At 41.5% G+C, this 18,619-nt stretch overlaps 1 protein-coding gene across 6 annotated transcripts in view; it reads left to right on the top strand.

The window, feature by feature from the left end:
• Window positions 1-18,619, top strand: part of UNC13D (unc-13 homolog D) — a 57,158-nt gene that overhangs the window by 12,198 nt on the left and 26,341 nt on the right. For 5 of the 6 annotated variants that reach the window (XM_075177813.1, XM_075177816.1, XM_075177814.1 and 2 more), the window contains 10 exons: window positions 4,704-4,742; window positions 4,892-4,981; window positions 8,172-8,279; window positions 9,872-9,931; window positions 12,692-12,758; window positions 13,392-13,584; window positions 15,171-15,215; window positions 17,004-17,072; window positions 17,693-17,762; window positions 17,858-17,962. In XM_075177813.1, coding sequence (XP_075033914.1) covers window positions 4,704-4,742; window positions 4,892-4,981; window positions 8,172-8,279; window positions 9,872-9,931; window positions 12,692-12,758; window positions 13,392-13,584; window positions 15,171-15,215; window positions 17,004-17,072; window positions 17,693-17,762; window positions 17,858-17,962 — 846 coding nt within the window. Of the gene's footprint in view, window positions 1-4,703; window positions 4,743-4,891; window positions 4,982-8,171; window positions 8,280-9,871; window positions 9,932-12,691; window positions 12,759-13,391; window positions 13,585-15,170; window positions 15,216-17,003; window positions 17,073-17,692; window positions 17,763-17,857; window positions 17,963-18,619 lie in introns of those variants that run through there. The other variant, XM_075177817.1, reaches the window with a different exon arrangement.

The following is an 18,619-nucleotide window of genomic DNA, read 5'->3' on the forward strand; positions in this document are numbered from 1 at the left end:
TCCTGCAAAGTACAGTAGGATGGGAGATACCACACAACCAAATAATATGCTTGTCACAACAAAACAACACCCTGACTTGGGTATTTATTTTTAATGAAGAATAAAAGGACAATATTTGTATTTCGTACTCCTTCTAGTGTTCATTCTCATTCTTCCTCTTTCTCTCTCGCTCTCTTGCTTAACCCATGTTTTTTTTTTTACTGTGTAACTTCTTCCTCTCTATGAGAGTAACTTATAGCTTGTAGAAAATGCGGAAGCATTTTTGACACATCATTTTTTGGCGAACGCACCTGGTTGACGGCCATGTGTGTGCAAAGACCCAAACCTTTGGAAATCGCCGCTACAAATGCTTGTGCACCCGAATACTTATAAAATACTGCTCGTAGGAGTCGCATTAATGCCTTTAAAAAGTTTTGAGCAAAGGGACATTTAGGCTGTGCCATGCGTCACATGTATAAATGTTATTGTTTTAATTACATTGGCATTTGTTTGAATATAAATGTGATTTCCCATTAAGTGCTCTCTCAGGACAAGGTGTCCCACTAGAAGTGTGTCGGCAAGTATGTAAGACTCAAGGGGGTACATTTACTAATCTGGTTTTGAAAAAGTGGAGATGTTGCCTATAGCAACCAATCAGATTCTAGTTATCATTTATTTAGTGCATTCTACAAAATGACAGCTAGAATCTGATTGGTTGCTATAGGCAACATCTCCATTTTTACAAACCCGCCGTTTAGTAAATATACCCCCAGGTGTTTTATGACTATTGAAAGGTTTTGAGGCCAAGTGCTAAAGAGGGAACCCCCTATAAATGCCCAACATTTCTTATAGTTATATCTCAAGAGGAGTTGAGGTTTATGCTACCTGCACTGCGATGATATAACATGTCATTATTTTGAATAGACAAAGGGGGACATTTAAGTTAATAGAGACTGTTTAGCTCACACCACAACTTTATAAATTGGTTGTATTAAATGTTGAAATCAGACAGGACCTTAGGAGGGTCAGTGAAGTATTGTAAGAATTATATGATGTGTGTGTTATACAGTTTGTTATACAGTTAGATGACCCAGCCTTTTGCATACTTCGCTATAATTATTTAAAGATAAGGGGCCTGATTCATTAAGGATCTTAAATTAAGAAGTTTCTTATTTAAGTCTCCTGGACAAAACCATGTTACAATGCAAGGGGTGCAAATTAGTTTTCTCTTTTGCACATAAGTTAAATACTGACTGTTTTTTCATGTAACACACAAATACTTGATAGCTTATTTGTACACTGAAATTTAAAGTTGATATTTGTGTGCTACATGAAAAAACAGTCAGTATTTAACTTATGTGCAAAACAGAAAACTAATTTGCACCCCTTGCATTGTAACATGGTTTTGTCCAGGTGACTTAAATAAGAAACTTCTTAATTTAAGATCCTTAATGAATCAGGCCCCAGGTCAGCATTCTTTATTAATCCATGTAGTAAATGTTAGATATGTAGTTAGATATTTGGCAAACAGGGCTAATGATATTGGGCCTGATTCATTAAGGAAAGTAAAGCAAAAAAAATGGAGTAACTTTGCACCTTGGCAAAACCATGTTGCATTGGAGGGGGAGGTAAATTTAAAATGTGGGGATAGATTAATAGTTCGGGTTGGACATCTCCTTGATCAACTTTAAATTGTAGTGTAAAAACAAAGCTATTAAATATCTGTGTCTTACTTGAAAAAACAGCCAGTATATTTCTTATGTGCAAAATGATAAACTCATTTGCACTCCTTGCATTTCAACATGGTTTTGCCAAGATTCAAAGTTACTCATTTTCTTGCCTGATTTTCCTTAATATATCAGGCCCAATATGTGGACGGAAGATCTCACTTTCTCCACTAGAAGGCGCCAGACACTATTCACCTCAGCCAGAATCCCCAAGCTGGAGTGCAAAACTCTCTGCCCTACAAATTTCTCGCTATAATTGACCTGTAACTGCTCTAATTCAGTTAAACATTTAGTAGAAATCTCTGTGTTCTGTTTTTGCTTTACCATGCTGCAATAGGTGTAATTTCGGGTTTCATGTAAAGAATAGCACCGAGACATGTTCTTAGTGCTAATTTAGGATAAGAATGAGAAAAGTTAAGGCCAAATTCCGCTGGTGAAATATGTACAATCTTGTGGCCAAATGCAGAACGAGGCTAATATTAACGGATCTGTGCTTTTGCAGTAGAAATCTTTGTTTTTTTTTCAAAGTTACCTGAGGCCCTTTCTGTTGGTCTGGACTTCTAAAATGTGATCATAGGAATTATAACAGGTGCTTGGAGCCTACTACTATGTCCCCCTCTATATCTTTGTTGTGCCAGTTATAGGCATTGAGATGCCTTAAAAATATAATACCTCATCTCAAGATGAACCTAATGGTTTCCCCGGTGCCTACTTCTACTCTCCCTCACCCACCTATTACCCTACGAATCCTAACCTCCCTTCTCTTTATTTAATGTAGTACCTCAGGGCCGATTCAATCCCTGGGGGCACCATAGGCGGTTCCCCAATCTGAAGCGGTGCCCCGCTGCTTCTTACCTCGACTCCTCATAGTACCACATCCCCAGCATAAAACTGACATACAGGAACAGCAGCCAGCAGATTTACATGTAAGAAGCTGCTGACTGAATCTCCTTCAGGTTAGTGGCCGGCTGTCCGTGTGGTGCAAGCGCCTAGGATCGCCTAATGGTAGCGTTAGCCCTGAAGCCCCCTTACCGCTGAACTCCCTTAAAACATTCTTCTTCCCTATTACTAGAGATGGTCGGGCTCGGTTCCCCGAGATCCGAATCCTACCGAATTTAGGGTATCCGAGTACCGAGCCGAGCCGAGCAGGCTCGGTACTCTCCAGCCCATTCGGTTTCGAAATCGAGGCAAAACGTCATCGTGACGTATTCGTTTTTCTGAGCTCGGATCTCGCGAGATTTGAAAAGCATAAATACCTCCACAGCAATCCATCGCCATTTGACAGAGGGAGAAAGCAGGGTTAGGTCACACTGGCTATATCAGCGCAGGGACAGTGATTGATTGTATTCAATACCATTGAAAGCTTAATACCAGTTGTTACAGCAGTAAGAGGAGAAGAGAGGAGGGTTTTGTTTTTTTTCTTTAAAAGTTTTATTTTTGAGAAGATCAATAATGAGCATCAGTCCAAGACAAAATCTGTTACAATCGGGTTATACTTATTCAGGGACTAATACAAACATTGTGTATCCTAATGAGAATATTGAGATTGACCAAATTTTAGCTATAAGGATAGAAGAAGGAAGAAACAGAAAGGAGGCCAGTCAGAGAAAAGTGGGCAAGATAGATAAGGAGGCGGGGTGGCAGACCGCCAATAGAAGAGAAGAGAAAGAAAGCAGAGCAAGAAATAGAGGATAAGTGGGGGGAGGTAGGGGGGGGATGGTAGCGGGTTGAGGGGGGATATCAAGTGGAGTGTTTTAGAGGAGTCATAGGGCAAAAGGAATTTGGATTGGAAAAAATGACATCCAAGGTTCCCAGACTTTATTAAATGATTTAGAGGTGTTGCGCAATATGCATGTCATAAACTTCATTTTGTATGAGTGCCAAACTCTATTAATAATTGTCTGCATAGCAGGCGCGGTGGGTTGTTTCCAGTTAGTGGCAATTTGACACAGTGCTGCAGAAACTATGTGGCGGAACATTTTTGTTTGGTGTTTAGTTGCGGATGGAATTCCAAGAGAAGGAAAAATCTGGGAGAGACCGGGATGTCAATCTGCAGAATCTGAGATGCTAAGTTCCGTAGTTCCGACCAGAATGAGGCAAGCTTGGGGCACTGCCACCAGATATGGAGGAAGGACCCTTCCAACGAGCATCCTCTCCAACATGAGCTGGATGTGTCCGGAAAGATTTTTTGTAATCTGGTTGGGACCAAATACCATCGATAAAGAAGCTTATAGGCATTTTCTTTCAGCTTCACACAGATTGAACTAGAGGCCGTGTTGGCCTTTATTTCATCCCAATCTTCCCCATCCAAGGGACCTCCCAGATCTTCCTCCCAGGCTCGCTCATGGGAATCTTGGGTGTCTGAGTCAGGGACTCTCAGCTCTCCGTATAGCCGAGATATAAGGCCATTGGTAGAGGATCGCCGGAGGAAAAGTGACTCGAATGAGGTCAACGGCCTGATTCTTAAAGATAATTTAGTGGTGGAATGAAAGTTTCTTAGTTGTAGGTCTTGAAAAAAAAAAAAGTGTTCGGAATATTGAATTTGGTTTTATGTCTTCGAATGAGGGAAAAGAAGCGTCTGTAGTGATATTATTAAGATTAACATCGTTCCTTTTCCAAAATTCAAAGGACGAAACTATACGACCTGGCAGAAAATCTGGGTTATCAAAAAGAGGAACAATTGGACTAGGAGCCGGGGCGAGATTAAACTTAGTGTTTGCCCGGTCCCAGATAGAGAGCAAATGCGATACAATTGGGTGATTAAGAGAGGACCGAGGACGTTTAGTGGAGAGGAGGGTTTTTGTTCGGTTTCTGGCACTCCAAGTGCTGTTGGGGTGTCCTCCATTCTTTTGCTGAAATTTATCTGGCTGTGAATTTTTTTTTTCTTTTATAGTACATATGGTAAACCTGCTTACTGGTAATGAAGAGACAGGTAATGATAATTGACCTGATACCTGTGTATCTGTGAATTGTGTTACTTCTCTATCTCTCACACAGATGGACTCGCTTGGTCCTCATCGCTTCACCCGCAGAGAGGTGAGAACAACAGACGTCCCTTTAGCCCTTGTGTTGTATATTTAATCACCAATAACGCTTAAGGTGTCATAATCTCCCATGTACTCTCTATATTAACCTCTACATTATTTTTGCTGTCAATGTATTGTAAATTGTGTTCCATATTGTAGGCCAGGTACGGGAGGAAGGGCACCATCCATCCCTCCAAATCCATGAAGGAGACCAACGCTGAAGCCAAACCCGTATCCCCGTCAGTACAGGTAAGAAGCATATCAGACAAGTGCACAATACTGTAAAGGGAAACGCATGTTGTCAGATAGAAAAGGAAAAAGGACAGCGCTGGAATTAATCAGAGATCAAATACAATGCTAAAAAGAACAATATTTATTACACACACTAAATAAACATACAGATAAAACAAGTTGACCACATCAATATCAATAAAAAGTCAATGAACATCCTCCCATGACTCTAGGATGAGAAACCAGACTGAATTATAAATCAGCTTGATGCCAACAATTCCTATTGACAATGTGCTATGTAAGTATTGAGTCCACTGCTTAATAATAATAAAAGATGAAACGTGCTTGTTACTCATAATTGGAAACCAAAAACATAGTCTAAAATCCAAAAGAATTGGTAGTAGCGCTCAGCAGGAGAAGTGGAAAAAAGTGGAGAAATTAAAATATGATAAACTCACGGCTTCAGGTAAACATCTGTAAGTAGACCCATTCAACTTACGATATTGCTTGCAAATGTCCAATGAAAAAAGCACAGACGTTCGGCTCAAATGTGGTCTCCCCACAAGATGGATGATATAGTAGATAACAGCTCTGAGTTATAACTCCGTGAGCTTGATATGGGAAGAGGAAATGATGAATGTAGCCTGTCCAATGTAGCAATAGACTCCACAAAGTGAAAGCAGCAGCGATGTTAATCAAGGTATCTCCGTCATAACTGACCGTGATAATAGGATGTCCAAAAAAAGAAATTAGAGCGCAAAATCCATAGATAATACAGGCTAAAGAAAGTGTCATAGTACCATAGTAGGTGGGTCGCTACAGTTTTGTTAATTGAGGGGCTTTTTAAAAATAGTTGTATAGTGGAATTTTCCTTTGAATAGAAGGTAAATCCAGTTAATTCCAGTGTATACTACATTTCTCAAGCATGCTACCTGCCCTTCTCTACTATATCTATCCAGCATGCTACCTGCCCTTCTCTACTAGATCTATCCAGCATGCTACCTGCCCTTCTCTACTATATCTGTCCAGCATGCTACCTGCCCTACTCTACTATATCTGTCCAGCATGCTACCTGCCCTTCTCTACTATATCTGTCCAGCATGCTACCTGCCCTACTCTACTATATCTGTCCAGCATGCTACCTGCCCTACTCTACTATATCTGTCCAGCATGCTACCTGCCCTTCTCTACTATATCTGTCCAGCATGCTACCTGCCCTACTCTACTATATCTGTCCAGCATGCCAGCTGCCTCACTCTACTAGATCTGTCCAGCATGCTAACTGCCCTACTCTACTAGATCTGTCCAGCATGCTACCTGCCCTTCTCTACTATATCTGTCTAGCATGCTACCTGCCCTACTCTACTATATCTGTCCAGCATGCCAGCTGCCTCACTCTACTAGATCTGTCCAGCATGCTAACTGCCTCACTCTACTAGATCTGTCCAGCATGCTACTTGGCTCACTCTACTAGATCTGTCCAGCATGCTAACTGCCTCACTCTACTAGATCTGTCCAGCATGCTAACTGCCTCACTCTACTAGATCTGTCCAGCATGCTAACTGCCTCACTCTACTAGATCTGTCCAGCATGCTAGATGCCCTTCTCTACTAGATCTGTCCAGCATGCTACCTGCCCTTCTCTACTATATCTATCCAGCATGCTACCTGCCGTACTCTACTAGATCTGTCCAGCATGCTACCTGCCCTACTCTACTAGATCTGTCCAGCATGCTCCCTGCCCTACTCTACTAGATCTGTCCAGCATGCTACCTGCCCTACTCTACTAGATCTGTCCAGCATGCTACCTGCCCTTCTCTGCTATATCTGTCCAGCATGCTACCTGCCCTACACTACTAGATCTGTCCAGCATGCTACCTGCACTACACTACTAGATCTGTCCAGCATGCTACCTGCCCTTCTCTACTATATCTTTCCAGCATGCTACCTGCACTACACTACTAGATCTGTCCAGCATGCTACCTGCCCTTCTCTACTATATCTTTCCAACATGCTACCTGCACTACACTACTAGATCTGTCCAGCATGCTACCTGCCCTACTCTACTAGATCTGTCCAGCATGCTACCTGCCCTTCTCTACTATATCTGTTCAGCATGCTACCTGCCCTACACTACTAGATCTGTCCAGCATGCTACCTGCACTACACTACTAGATCTGTCCAGCATGCTACCTGCACTACACTACTAGATCTGTCCAGCATGCTAGCTGCCCTTCTCTACTATATCTTTCCAGCATGCTACCTGCACTACACTACTAGATCTGTCCAGCATGCTATCTGCTCTTCTCTACTATATCTCTCCAGCATGCTACTTGCCCTTCTCTACTATATCTGTCCAGCATGCTACCTGCCCTTCTCTACTATATCTGTCCAGCATGCCAGCTGCCTCACTCTACTAGATCTGTCCAGCATGCTACCTGCCTCACTCTACTAGATCTGTCCAGCATGCTACCTGCCTCACTCTACTAGATCTGTCCAGCATGCTACCTGCCTCACTCTACTAGATCTGTCCAGCATGCTAACTGCCTCACTCTACTAGATCTGTCCAGCATGCCAACTGCCTCACTCTACTAGATCTGTCCAGCATGCTAGATGCCCCACTCTACTACAGCTATACAGCATGCTACATGCCCTACTCTACTATATCTATCCAGTATGATGGCTTCCTCACTCTACTATATCTGTCCAGCAAGCTATCTGCCGTTCTCTACTACATCTGTCCAGCATGCCAGCTGCCTGACTTTTCTAGATCTGTCCAGCATGCCAGCTGCTTCACTCTACTAGATCTGTCCAGTGTACTAGCTGCCCCAATCCTTTGGTGTTTAATACTATGAAGTTGTGGTGAGACATCTGCATCTTGAATTATTCGAAGATAGCCCAATAGAGGTGTAATAGGGAGGGTGGGAAGGGTTGCTGTGTACAAACCTAAACTGTTTGTAGCTGCGTAATTTTGGTTCTGTGCAATTGATGCACCTTAGTTGAATCCAATTAAAAGTTGAGTTTTGACTTTAGTTGACCCTTAATTACATTATTAGGCTTGATGATTTAATAAGCATTTGTAAAAAAAATAGCAGCGACAACTGACTTAAACTACTATGATGTTTTTTGACAAAATCCTCTTTGTTATATTGGTGTCAGGTGTATAGGTATATTCTTACTTTATAACATCACTGAATCTTTTCTCTCAGCGTAATCTGCTCTATGGGGAAGCTCTATACACCATCTTACATCGCATGGGGATGTCAGAGGCAGAACATATATCTGACAATGACCAGCTCAATGAATATCTGCAAATGGTAAGAGGCAGCATTCTTGTGTAGGTAAAACACATGGATGCAGTATGGACCCGTAACTTCCCAAACAAAAGAACGATTTGATCATTTGTCTTTTGTTGTTTGGTTGTTGTACAATTAAATTGGCCAGCAATACAATGTACACACAGAATATCCCAGTAGACTGATCATAAACAATCTTCTCAGCCCCCTGTGCTGTGCGGCAGTCCTTAGTCTCTACTTTAGTTGTCACAGAGTAAGAGGGTTTCTTCAAGTGATAGTGAATGCTACTTATATGCTATATATTCTCCATGCTGCTCAGGCATGGTGCCACCACTATGCTGGTGAAAATTTAACCCACACATACTTGCCAACTTTTCCTTGTTGGCTTCAGGGAGATCCCGGGGGAGGTGGGCGTCCGGGGCCGGGGCTTGATGAATCGCATAATTGTGTTCCCACCCCTAAACGATTGTCACAATTTTGGCCAATTACAGCAGGGGACCAAGATGACGCAATATTTGTGACATTAAGTCCCGCCCCTGTCACTTATCTATTGCTTGGGCGAGAACCGTGAGGTTGCCCTGCTCTCCCGGGTCTCCCAGAAATGCAGGAGTCTTCCGGACATTCCGGGAGAGTAGGCAACTATGCGTTAAAGAAAAGCAGCTAATGAATCTCTAGAGACTGAAGTGTCTTTTACATTTCTGTCTTCATTGCTGAAGTCATTTGTCTTACCTATCAGTCTTTGATTAAATCTTGGTCTCCATGAAAATGGGCACCTCCATAGGCATCAATACATGGACATAGGACACAATTTCTGAACTGTGTCATCATGCCACAGATGGCGAAGCCAACCACGTCTTGTATTGGCTCAGCATCAGGGAGAATTCCACTCTTCAGGGAGTGAGGGAGATCACCCCTATTTCAGGGAGTCTCCCTGACATTCAGGGAGAGTTGGCAAGTAGAAAAATATGCATGACGTTTTTCCCAAACAGTTTCCCTAAAACAGTCTGCTTGTGACCTGGAGACTTCAACTAACAAGTATCGTTTTAGTTTGAAAAGACAGAAGTCTGAGCTCTTCCTCCTCTTCCCTCCCATATTCACTACAGTAGAATTTGGCAGGCAGCATATTAACATAATATTATTAAAGGCTAATTTGCATGTATTAGTAATTATTATAGTTCTGAAAACTGTGCAGTCGACCTGCTGACTGGCTATAATGTTTACTCATTATTTCTGACTGCATAAATACCTTTTGGGACCTAGGTTAGTTCCATTGGTGGATTACAAGAATGCCCCCCAGTCTATGTACTGCTCATGAATTAAGTTTAAGATTTCACTGGAAGAAGGAGGCCTAAATTAAGAAATAGGAGAAAAAGGAGATCCAGGCAATTTAGACGAAATTTCTTCTCATTATCTCTCACATTTCTCCAAAGAGTTTGATTTAGACACTTTAACAGTGATGGCTGATTGGTTTAAGATGGAGGTAATCCACTCTCATACCGTAGGTGATATAGATATTATTGGACCCTCATAACTAAATATCCTGCCTGGTCCTTTAGAACTCATTAGTTCATTTGCTTTCTGAGCTAACTGTGATAACTGTTTGTCTCTCACAGGCCTTCAATATGGATCCTGAGGAGCACAAGGCTATCTATGAAAGCGTTAAAGGCCTTGAGGTAACTGTAATTAATTGATGAAATATTTTTTATTAATCCAAGTATTTATTATGCATTATTATTTATTAGTATATGTAGACTTGAGGCTTTTAGTACATTGAAAATGGTAAGTTTGTAGTGACACTCAAAACGTGGTAACAAGTTCTTTTTTCATCTGTTCAGCTACTTGCTGTAATACCTTATGTTGTGTTTGATCTGTGGCTTTACTATATATCAGGACTAGGAAAATGGCTGTGACGCTAAAATCAAACAAATCCATTACTCTAAAGTAACACTGTCATAAGAACATTTATGATCTAAATTTATGTTGAAAGTTAAGGAGCATTTTGTGTGGATAAACGTTTATACACATGTCTACATTGTCCGTGTTGGCCACACAGGTAGGTCATTGATCTTAATGAGATCTGACCGTGCAACACACAGTGAGTAATTTTGGAGGTGCCACGGGAGAGAGTGCCACAGTACGAGGAGGAAACCCAGCCGAAACAGTTACTTGAAGAATTCAACATATCTATTGTGTATCACGGTTACTCACAACTAACTATATAAACAATACACCTGTATAAATAGTAAGTATAGTAAGTAACAAGACACAAAGGGGAAGCGAATACACATCCAACATGGGAAGGTTGTAGAGACCTTTGTAGCCTCATTTTGATCTGTAAAGAGATTAATGCTCCTCTGTCCAAAACAGCGGACAGCTGCTCAGCACAGGTTGGGGTCAATTCCGGGTTGTGCCTTCGCAGAGTATTCGATGGACTAGCTACTGCAGCTTCACAACCCTTAGTCCAGTGGGAATCCAGCACCAACCAAGGCTTCAAATTCAATCCATCCAGACTGGAGTCTGCAGCCTCTCCACTCCAAAACACTGAGATCCAACCAAATTTAACCATAGCTCCTAGCGGCTAGGAGCTACGGTTAGCTAGGACCTAGCCCATTGTTGCACGACTTCTTGTGACAGAGTTGGAGTCTGTATCCTCAGCATTTTGTGACAACTCTCTACCTCCTCTCCTAGCACCAGCCCTTTTATATCTAACAATTTCCTTGTGCTTTCCCGGCTGAATATTAAAATAATTTCCATGTGAAAAAGGCTGCTATTGGCCAGGTGGTATAGGGTTGGGAGAGGCAGTGGCTTGATGTTATAATGCTAATTGTTGAATTGGATTCAGGTATCAAACTAGTTTTGGGGGAACATGCTGCAATTTCAGGCCTGTTGTCCAATGTTTTATTTGGTTTCATAGTCTGCAAACAACTTTGTCTTGTGCCAAAAAGTGTTTAACTTTTGTCTGCTTTGTTCTGGTACTGTTGCTGCCTTCCCTAGTTTCTTTGCCCTCCTGATCCTGTCACCCTGAGTTTACCCTTCTTTAGATCCAAAGTTGCCTGTGCTATCAAAGTTCCAGAACATCTGAGTACTCAAGAACAATCAAATAAAGAAGTGGAAGTTGCTCGATCAATTTATAGGCTACAGCAGGTGCTTGAAAGGGTGGGGTTATCCTGAAAGGAACAAACACACAGAGAGATCCCCCAGCGCACTGCTATAGCCAGCAACAGATCTGCCATTTCTACTGTAGATAAAAATGCAAAAGTCTTAATTGCACACATTTGCAAATGTATGTTAAAGCCACCCGCCACTCCACGGCGCTTTTGCTAATAGGGTGGTCCTAACTCTAAACAATGAGAGTCCCATATATTTGGGCCATACATATGTGTTTTTAAATTGAGAGCTAACTTACCAAAGAGGTACCCCAGAAGCCTCCAAATAGCAATCAAATGTCAGCACTACCCCTCAGCTACTGACACCAACATGCCTCTCAGACAAATAAAGAAGCGGAAGTTGCTCAATCAATTTATAAGCTATAGCAGGTGCTGAGAACAATCCCAAGGAGAACGGTGGCTGCTATAGGCCCAGGAGACTGTGAAATTAGGGTCTTTTATCTTCCCCAGTCTTGTGTTATTCCGGCCTCGGACTCTGGTAATGACCACAAACTGTTTTTGATTTTCCCTTTGCTATGGGGATGTTTTTCTCTGGATTCCTGACGGCGACCTGGTCTAAAAATTCACTTGCAACTCCTATATATCTTGCTTTGTCCATGAAGCTTAATGCTTCCCTGCACAATCGCCTTAACCTACCCAATCTGTCCATTTATGTTAGTTTCCACCATTGATTCCATTGTCTGATACGTACACAGACTGAGCTATGCTGCTTATTCAACTGGAGCTGGAGACATTAGAAACTGAGAACTGCTACTTTAGAAACACTGAGGTCTCGTGTACACAGTGACTCTGAATCAATAAAAAGGAGAATAAATGTAAATTTGACGTTTAAGAAGTGACCTAACAGATGCAATGTGGTATTATATCTTGTTTTACAGATTTTACTCAATGTTATCATCTACTTTTGTTCATGTTTCCCAATGTGTTCATTCATACAAGAGTGTCTTGTAATCTATCATTTCTATTTGGCAAGAATATTAAAGTGAGCATGTTATCTACAGATAAAACTTTAGTTTTGTAATTACCCCCCCCCCCCCCCCCTCCACAAAGTTACATGGCCGTGGCGAGGTTTAGCAATCCTGTCACTTGATTCCGTTCCTTACTCATTATTCACACAAATTCCATTCTTAGTGACACCCACATTAAAGTGTATAACAAGGAAAAAGTAGATATGAAGATGAATGATTGTAAGGTTATGGTTGAGGTCATATCTAGCAATAATCGGGAACATTTGGAATAAGCATGAGACGTCTGCTTTCTTTACAGCCTCCAATTTTCTGTGTGAAAGTTACAGTGAAAGAAGCCAAAGGGATTCTGGGAAAAGATGTCAGTGGTAAGAGAATATTCATCTGCATTTATATTTCTGGGGGGGGGGGGGGGGGGTTCCTAGTGCCTGGAAACCGCCTCCAAGCCTGGGGCACTGTATAATTGAGGTGGCTGGACTCTGCCCCTGCCTCACACGGCTCTGCTTGAAAAGCAAGAGCTGTGTGCACCTAACAGTAGTGCACGCAGCATTGCCCATGTATATTATAGGGAAAGGAAGAGTTGGAGAGCAGCCAAGCACTGTCTAATATTATACCCACGCCCCCATGCATGCTGGTCACGCCCACTGGTGGCGTAGTGTGGAAACCCGCCTCTACAAATCCTGTGTTTGCCCCTGGGCCCTTGTTCCAACCAAACTCCACCCACAAATTCTAAATGTGGATAAGACTCCACCCAGTTTAGGTTAAGTCCCACCCCTTTTGCAGCCCACGAATCGGGCTCTCCCTCCAAAATCGGGACAGTTGTGAGGTATGCATTAAGAGTTGCTGCTTTATCAATGCATTAATGATTACTTACATTACTTCACTTGTTCATTTATTTTTAATTAACGTCAACAAAATGTTTCTCCTTTTGTAACATTACAATATGTATGGATGTGATAAGCAATTGTTTTAAATATGTTAAAGCTGTTTATTTTTGGAAGGATTCAGTGACCCCTACTGCATGCTGGGGATTGAGAGTCGAGCAGACGCCCGCTCCAGAGATAGCAGCCCCAATCCTGATAAGAAGCAGAAGAACAAAGCGGTGGTCCGCAACACACTCCCAGAAGACCAGACTCATAAGACTCAGGTCAAGGTCCAGACCTTAAATCCTGTATGGAATGAAACATTTATAATGTATGTACCTTATTATTTGTGAAAAAGAGGCACCAAGCACTTGGTGACTGTGCAATCTGTTTGCCATGGAATGCATATCTCCCTGTTGTCCCCCTTTTTTGTCCTGATTTTCTGCCAAAGTGTAATACTTCACTAGCATGATTGTGGATGTATGCAGTCAGGGTCGTTTGACCTGCACCTACTGGTAAACTAATAAGTAATGAAGTTTACTATGAGAGTTCCATAGAAGTACATATCTGAGCCTCCTGGTGTCCTAGACAGAGAAAGGACCCATTGTTTTACAGCATGGAATGTTATAAGAGGCATCACAAGGCCATAACCTTAATCCCAATGGTCCAATCAGTACACCTAGATCTTTTCTCCTAAAATTTTAAAAAGGTAATAAACCCTCACACAGGATAATTTGTCATGTAAAGAAAATATTTTTCGTATCTTGTGCTTTTTAACGGAACTAATGTGGGTGCAGATGGTGTTGCCGGTACCGTGCCCGGAGGTGAGATGGGCCCAGCAATGGCGGGTTGTCAATTAGGTCCAAATAGCCCCCTTCCCCAGGCTTTTGAGAGCAGAGTGGGGAGCCTGGGCGGGCTGAAGCTGCATTGCCGGGACATTATCCAATATTTACTACAGACTGTTCAGCCCCTGAGTGAAGTGTCAGAGTATTTCTGTAGGATGGTCTCTCTTCACTGATTAGTGGATAGTGCCAACCACCTGTTAGTTAGCTGGAAGCAGATTCCCTGCACAGCTGAGCTTCCTGTACGCTATTCCAATAGGCATTATAGGACCTGCAAGAGACTCAAGTAATCTATCTGGGTATACAGTGTGTCACCAGCAATCTGCCATCTGTATTGTGTCATCACCCAAGATTTGCTGGAGTCTGAGGTCTGCATGGTAAAGCCACCACAGAGTTTTTGGTATTTATTTTATAGCTACCACAAATTTGTGGACCTGCATTGTGCGGTGGCCTCCAGAATAGAGTCGGCACCATATAGTGGTCAGATGTGGTGTATAGTGGTTCCACGTATATGTTGTCTCTGTTGTACTGTACCGTTTACTAGGATGGTATCTGTCCAATTTATGTGTCACTAAAATGTCCTTTGTATTGTATGTCAGTCGCAAGTATGGTTCCTGTACTGTATATTGGCCACTACAATGCACTCTGTATTTAAAAGCGGTAAATTGAATACGCTCTTTATTGTATATTTTGGCAGCACCCGACCACTTTCTTCTCTTTAACCCCAGGCCAAAAGTTTCCAGCCCTTCCCTGGGTATCAGGGCCCACTAATGGGATCTTAGACATGGGCCCACTATAGGTGATCCTTGACCTGGGCCTACTAATGTGATCTTGGACCTGGGCCCACTAATGTGATCTTTGACCTGGGCCCACTAATGTGATCTTTGACCTGGGCCCACTAATGTGATCTTTGACCTGGCCCCACATATGTTTTAAATGGCCCTCAAACTCCGCTCTCCTTTCTACTCAAGAAATATTGTTTTAGAATGTTAAGAACGTATTAAAAAAAGCTGCAGTCTTACTTACGCCTAAAAACAAAATTGTAATAACTTCCTATTATATCCATGTGTTTCAGGGAAGTGAACGACATACAACACGCCCGGTTTCAGATGGACATGTGGTGAGTGCTCATTGATGGTTATGTGAATAAGCAGTTTGCTACTTAAGGGATGTGGATGTAAATTTCATAATCTGCAGAGGGTAGGAGGACTTTGTGTTTTAAAGTGTATTCTCCTTAAAATATGTGTGTGTCTTTACACTGCAAGAACAGTAATGCGTGATCCAAATGGAGTTTGAATGTTCTGCTACATTGATGAACGCTAAATAAGGGTGACAGTACTTTCTGTTTAGAACTCTGTCCTTCACCTCTCAATGTATAATTGCTAACCCCTAATGATGCCCTTCATTGAGCTCTGTGTTGTATTGCGTATCATTTTATCTCCCTGCAATTTAGTAATGGGATTGAGAAGTACAAGCACATTAACCCCAGGTCATTTTTTATTGGTTTATTGCAACTTATTTGATATTGTTAAACTGTTGTATGCACAGAACACAGATTTAGAAATACTAAACAGATTGGTTCTTCATACATTATAAGTGTAACTTGCAACGTTACGTTATGTGTGTGTCTGGTGGAAGAGACCACAACATTTTGGATGTGTGCTGTATTATCTAAGAATTAACAATGTTCCTGTAGAGGCTTCTGTGTGATTCACTGATGTCATTCAGCCAATAGGAGGAGCCCATCGCCACCCAATTGTCTCTGATCCACATGGATAGTCCAGAGTACAAGATGGTCTGATGTATCAGTAATCAGACTTTAAAAGTGACAGAGAGAGAGTGAGGGGAAAGTACAAATTAGCCTGATTGATTTTGCGCTAGCGTACTGCTTCATCAGGGGGTGCATCCACTAATCCCTTTCATGTATAAATAACGCATTATTATTAATGTATACAATGATTTTATGCATTTAATAGTTCAGAGTGAAATTATCCATTGTATGCTTTTCCTTCTAAATAAAGCTTACTTATTTGTCATTTTCACCTGCCTACCAAGTATCACTGCGTTATGTTTGTTGCTCTAACTCTAACTGAATGAGTCACTTGTCATTAAAAGTGATCTGGTATGATTGGTTCAACTTAACTTTTAGGGGGTATATTTACTAAACTGCGGGTTTGAAAAAGTGGAGATGTTGTCTGTAGCAACCAATCATATTCTAGTCATCATTTATTTAGTACATTCTACATAGCCAACATCTCCACTTTTGCAAACCTGCAGTTTAGTAAATATACCCCTAGGAGTTCAGGGTACTTTCATACATCTCATGGGCCATGTTTTACGCCTGGTATATAATATGTATTTAATTGAAAATTAAACCATTGGACAACTCCCTTTATTATCGAGCATCAACCACCAATCCTCTACACCTACTCCCTCTATATAGAATGCTATATAAGCCATCAATGACCATTGTGATGTTTAATTTAAATGAAATGGTAGACTATCTATTATCTCAACGTAATATTACAGGAGGTCCCAAGGACAACCATATTTATAATGAATATAATTAATATTATAGTATCCTTGCACCATAGGACCTCTGAGTGTAGATTGGGTTGGGTACATTCACCCAAAGAGGAAAAGCAATGAAGTGACCCGATCAATGATAATATTATTATACACTCATTTCAAGTGCAAGATATCGAAGCCACTGATTAAATCACAATTCGGCTGGTTGTATAATTCAAGATGGAGCGTTGCCCACTCTCCAGATTCACAACATAGCTCATCACAGGGTGTCCCGGATCAGGGTTTTTTTCCTAAATTCCATGTATTCTTCTGTGATTTCCATTCCATGGTCTTGTCCTTCTCTCCAATAATAATGTATTCCCTGTGACTCCTCACACAGGGACTCAGATGATGTGGAATCTGTCAGAACAAAACTAGGAGAGCTCACAGATTTGCATGGATTGAAGAGGTGAGAATTACTACACAGCTGATTATATAAATTTCCAGTCTTTGCATTTATTTAAATAAAATGCACCTGATCATACTTGTCACACACCTCCCTAAGCTTACAAATTCAAATAGTGCAGAGCTTACAAAATACAATAAAGCACACGCGGCAGCTGTTGAAGACACTGACACTGAAAGATGTGTAAGGGACTTGGGTTTGAATCCCATTGTCTGGACCTTGGACAAAACACTTTGGGCTAGAGTTGGCTGTAAATTGGGTGTATTTCAATCTCAAAAAAAGTGCATGCAAAAAAATCCCCCCAACCTATATGAAAACAGCCATAGGCCTTTTCCCTTGGGCTGTGGGGTAATAAATATGAAGTTTATAGTACAGTAATTGTTTTGTTGGTGCACTACAGATCTCAGCAAGCCCTGGCTTGTCCTTACTCTTTGGACATGCAGGTGCTTGCAGAACTATAACATATTTGAAGGTACATTACACAATAGGTAATAATTCCATGTGCCATGTTGTTCTTTGCCCCTCTCCTTTCCCCAATCAGTTGGCCAGTAACAGTGGATGCAGACGTTTGCATTTTCTACTGTTTGTTATTGTTGACTTACACATACCTCTCTGTATTTCAGGATATTTAAGGATGCTCGTAAGGACAAAGGTCAAGATGACTTTCTAGGCAATGTGGTCCTGCGACTGCGGGTGAGAACATGGGGTGTCAAGTACTTAATTCAGAAGGGATGGGTTAAACTTTATACAGATTAGACTAGTTTGAACATGTGATTATCTATGCCCAGGATCTAAAATGTAAGGAGGATCGCTGGTACACTCTAGAACCTCGGACAGAGACTTATCCAGAAAGAGGACAATGCCACCTGCAGTTCCTTCTAACACACAAAAAGGTGAGAACATGTTATATCTCCATTCTGCAAAGCATCACCTAGCCACATGACTTTTCAGTGTCCTTTCGCATGATTAAATTAAATTAAGGTGTGGAGGAGACATAACGTATCCCTCCCTGCAAAAGGATTTTTCCAGGCATCCTCTGAGGTTCCAGAAGTCAAATCTTATACTTATACTTGGACGGACTGTGGACCTTCCATTTACACTTCTGTGGAAAAATCCCACTTCTAACTGCATTTTGACTAATGTAATATAAAAATATTCAACACGCACAAAAGTGAGATATGTCATAAAGACATTCCGGATGTCCCCTAACTTCCATAGTTGAATCCATACAACAAATGAAGCTAAAACCAAACGGTAGTTCTGGAGAAAAACAGAGCAGTTAAAGTAAAAATGTTTCCACTCAACACATTTTCTGGACCACCCACGTCAACCCACACAACTAGGAGCATTTTTATATTACAGTGCAGACGTGGGCGTGAGACGCACTTTGCAGACAAGGGGGCGTATTTGCCGACGTAAAGAAACCGTGGGGGTCAACTGATTTTGTGGTTCACAAATGAATCTGTATTTTACAGCAAATTTGAAATCTTAGTTTAATGAAGCTTGCAAAGGTCCCCGACAATGGAAAGAAAAAGGAGTGGAACTATTAG

Source organism: Mixophyes fleayi, chromosome 6 (assembly GCF_038048845.1).
Source record: "Mixophyes fleayi isolate aMixFle1 chromosome 6, aMixFle1.hap1, whole genome shotgun sequence".
NCBI lineage: Eukaryota > Metazoa > Chordata > Amphibia > Anura > Limnodynastidae > Mixophyes > Mixophyes fleayi.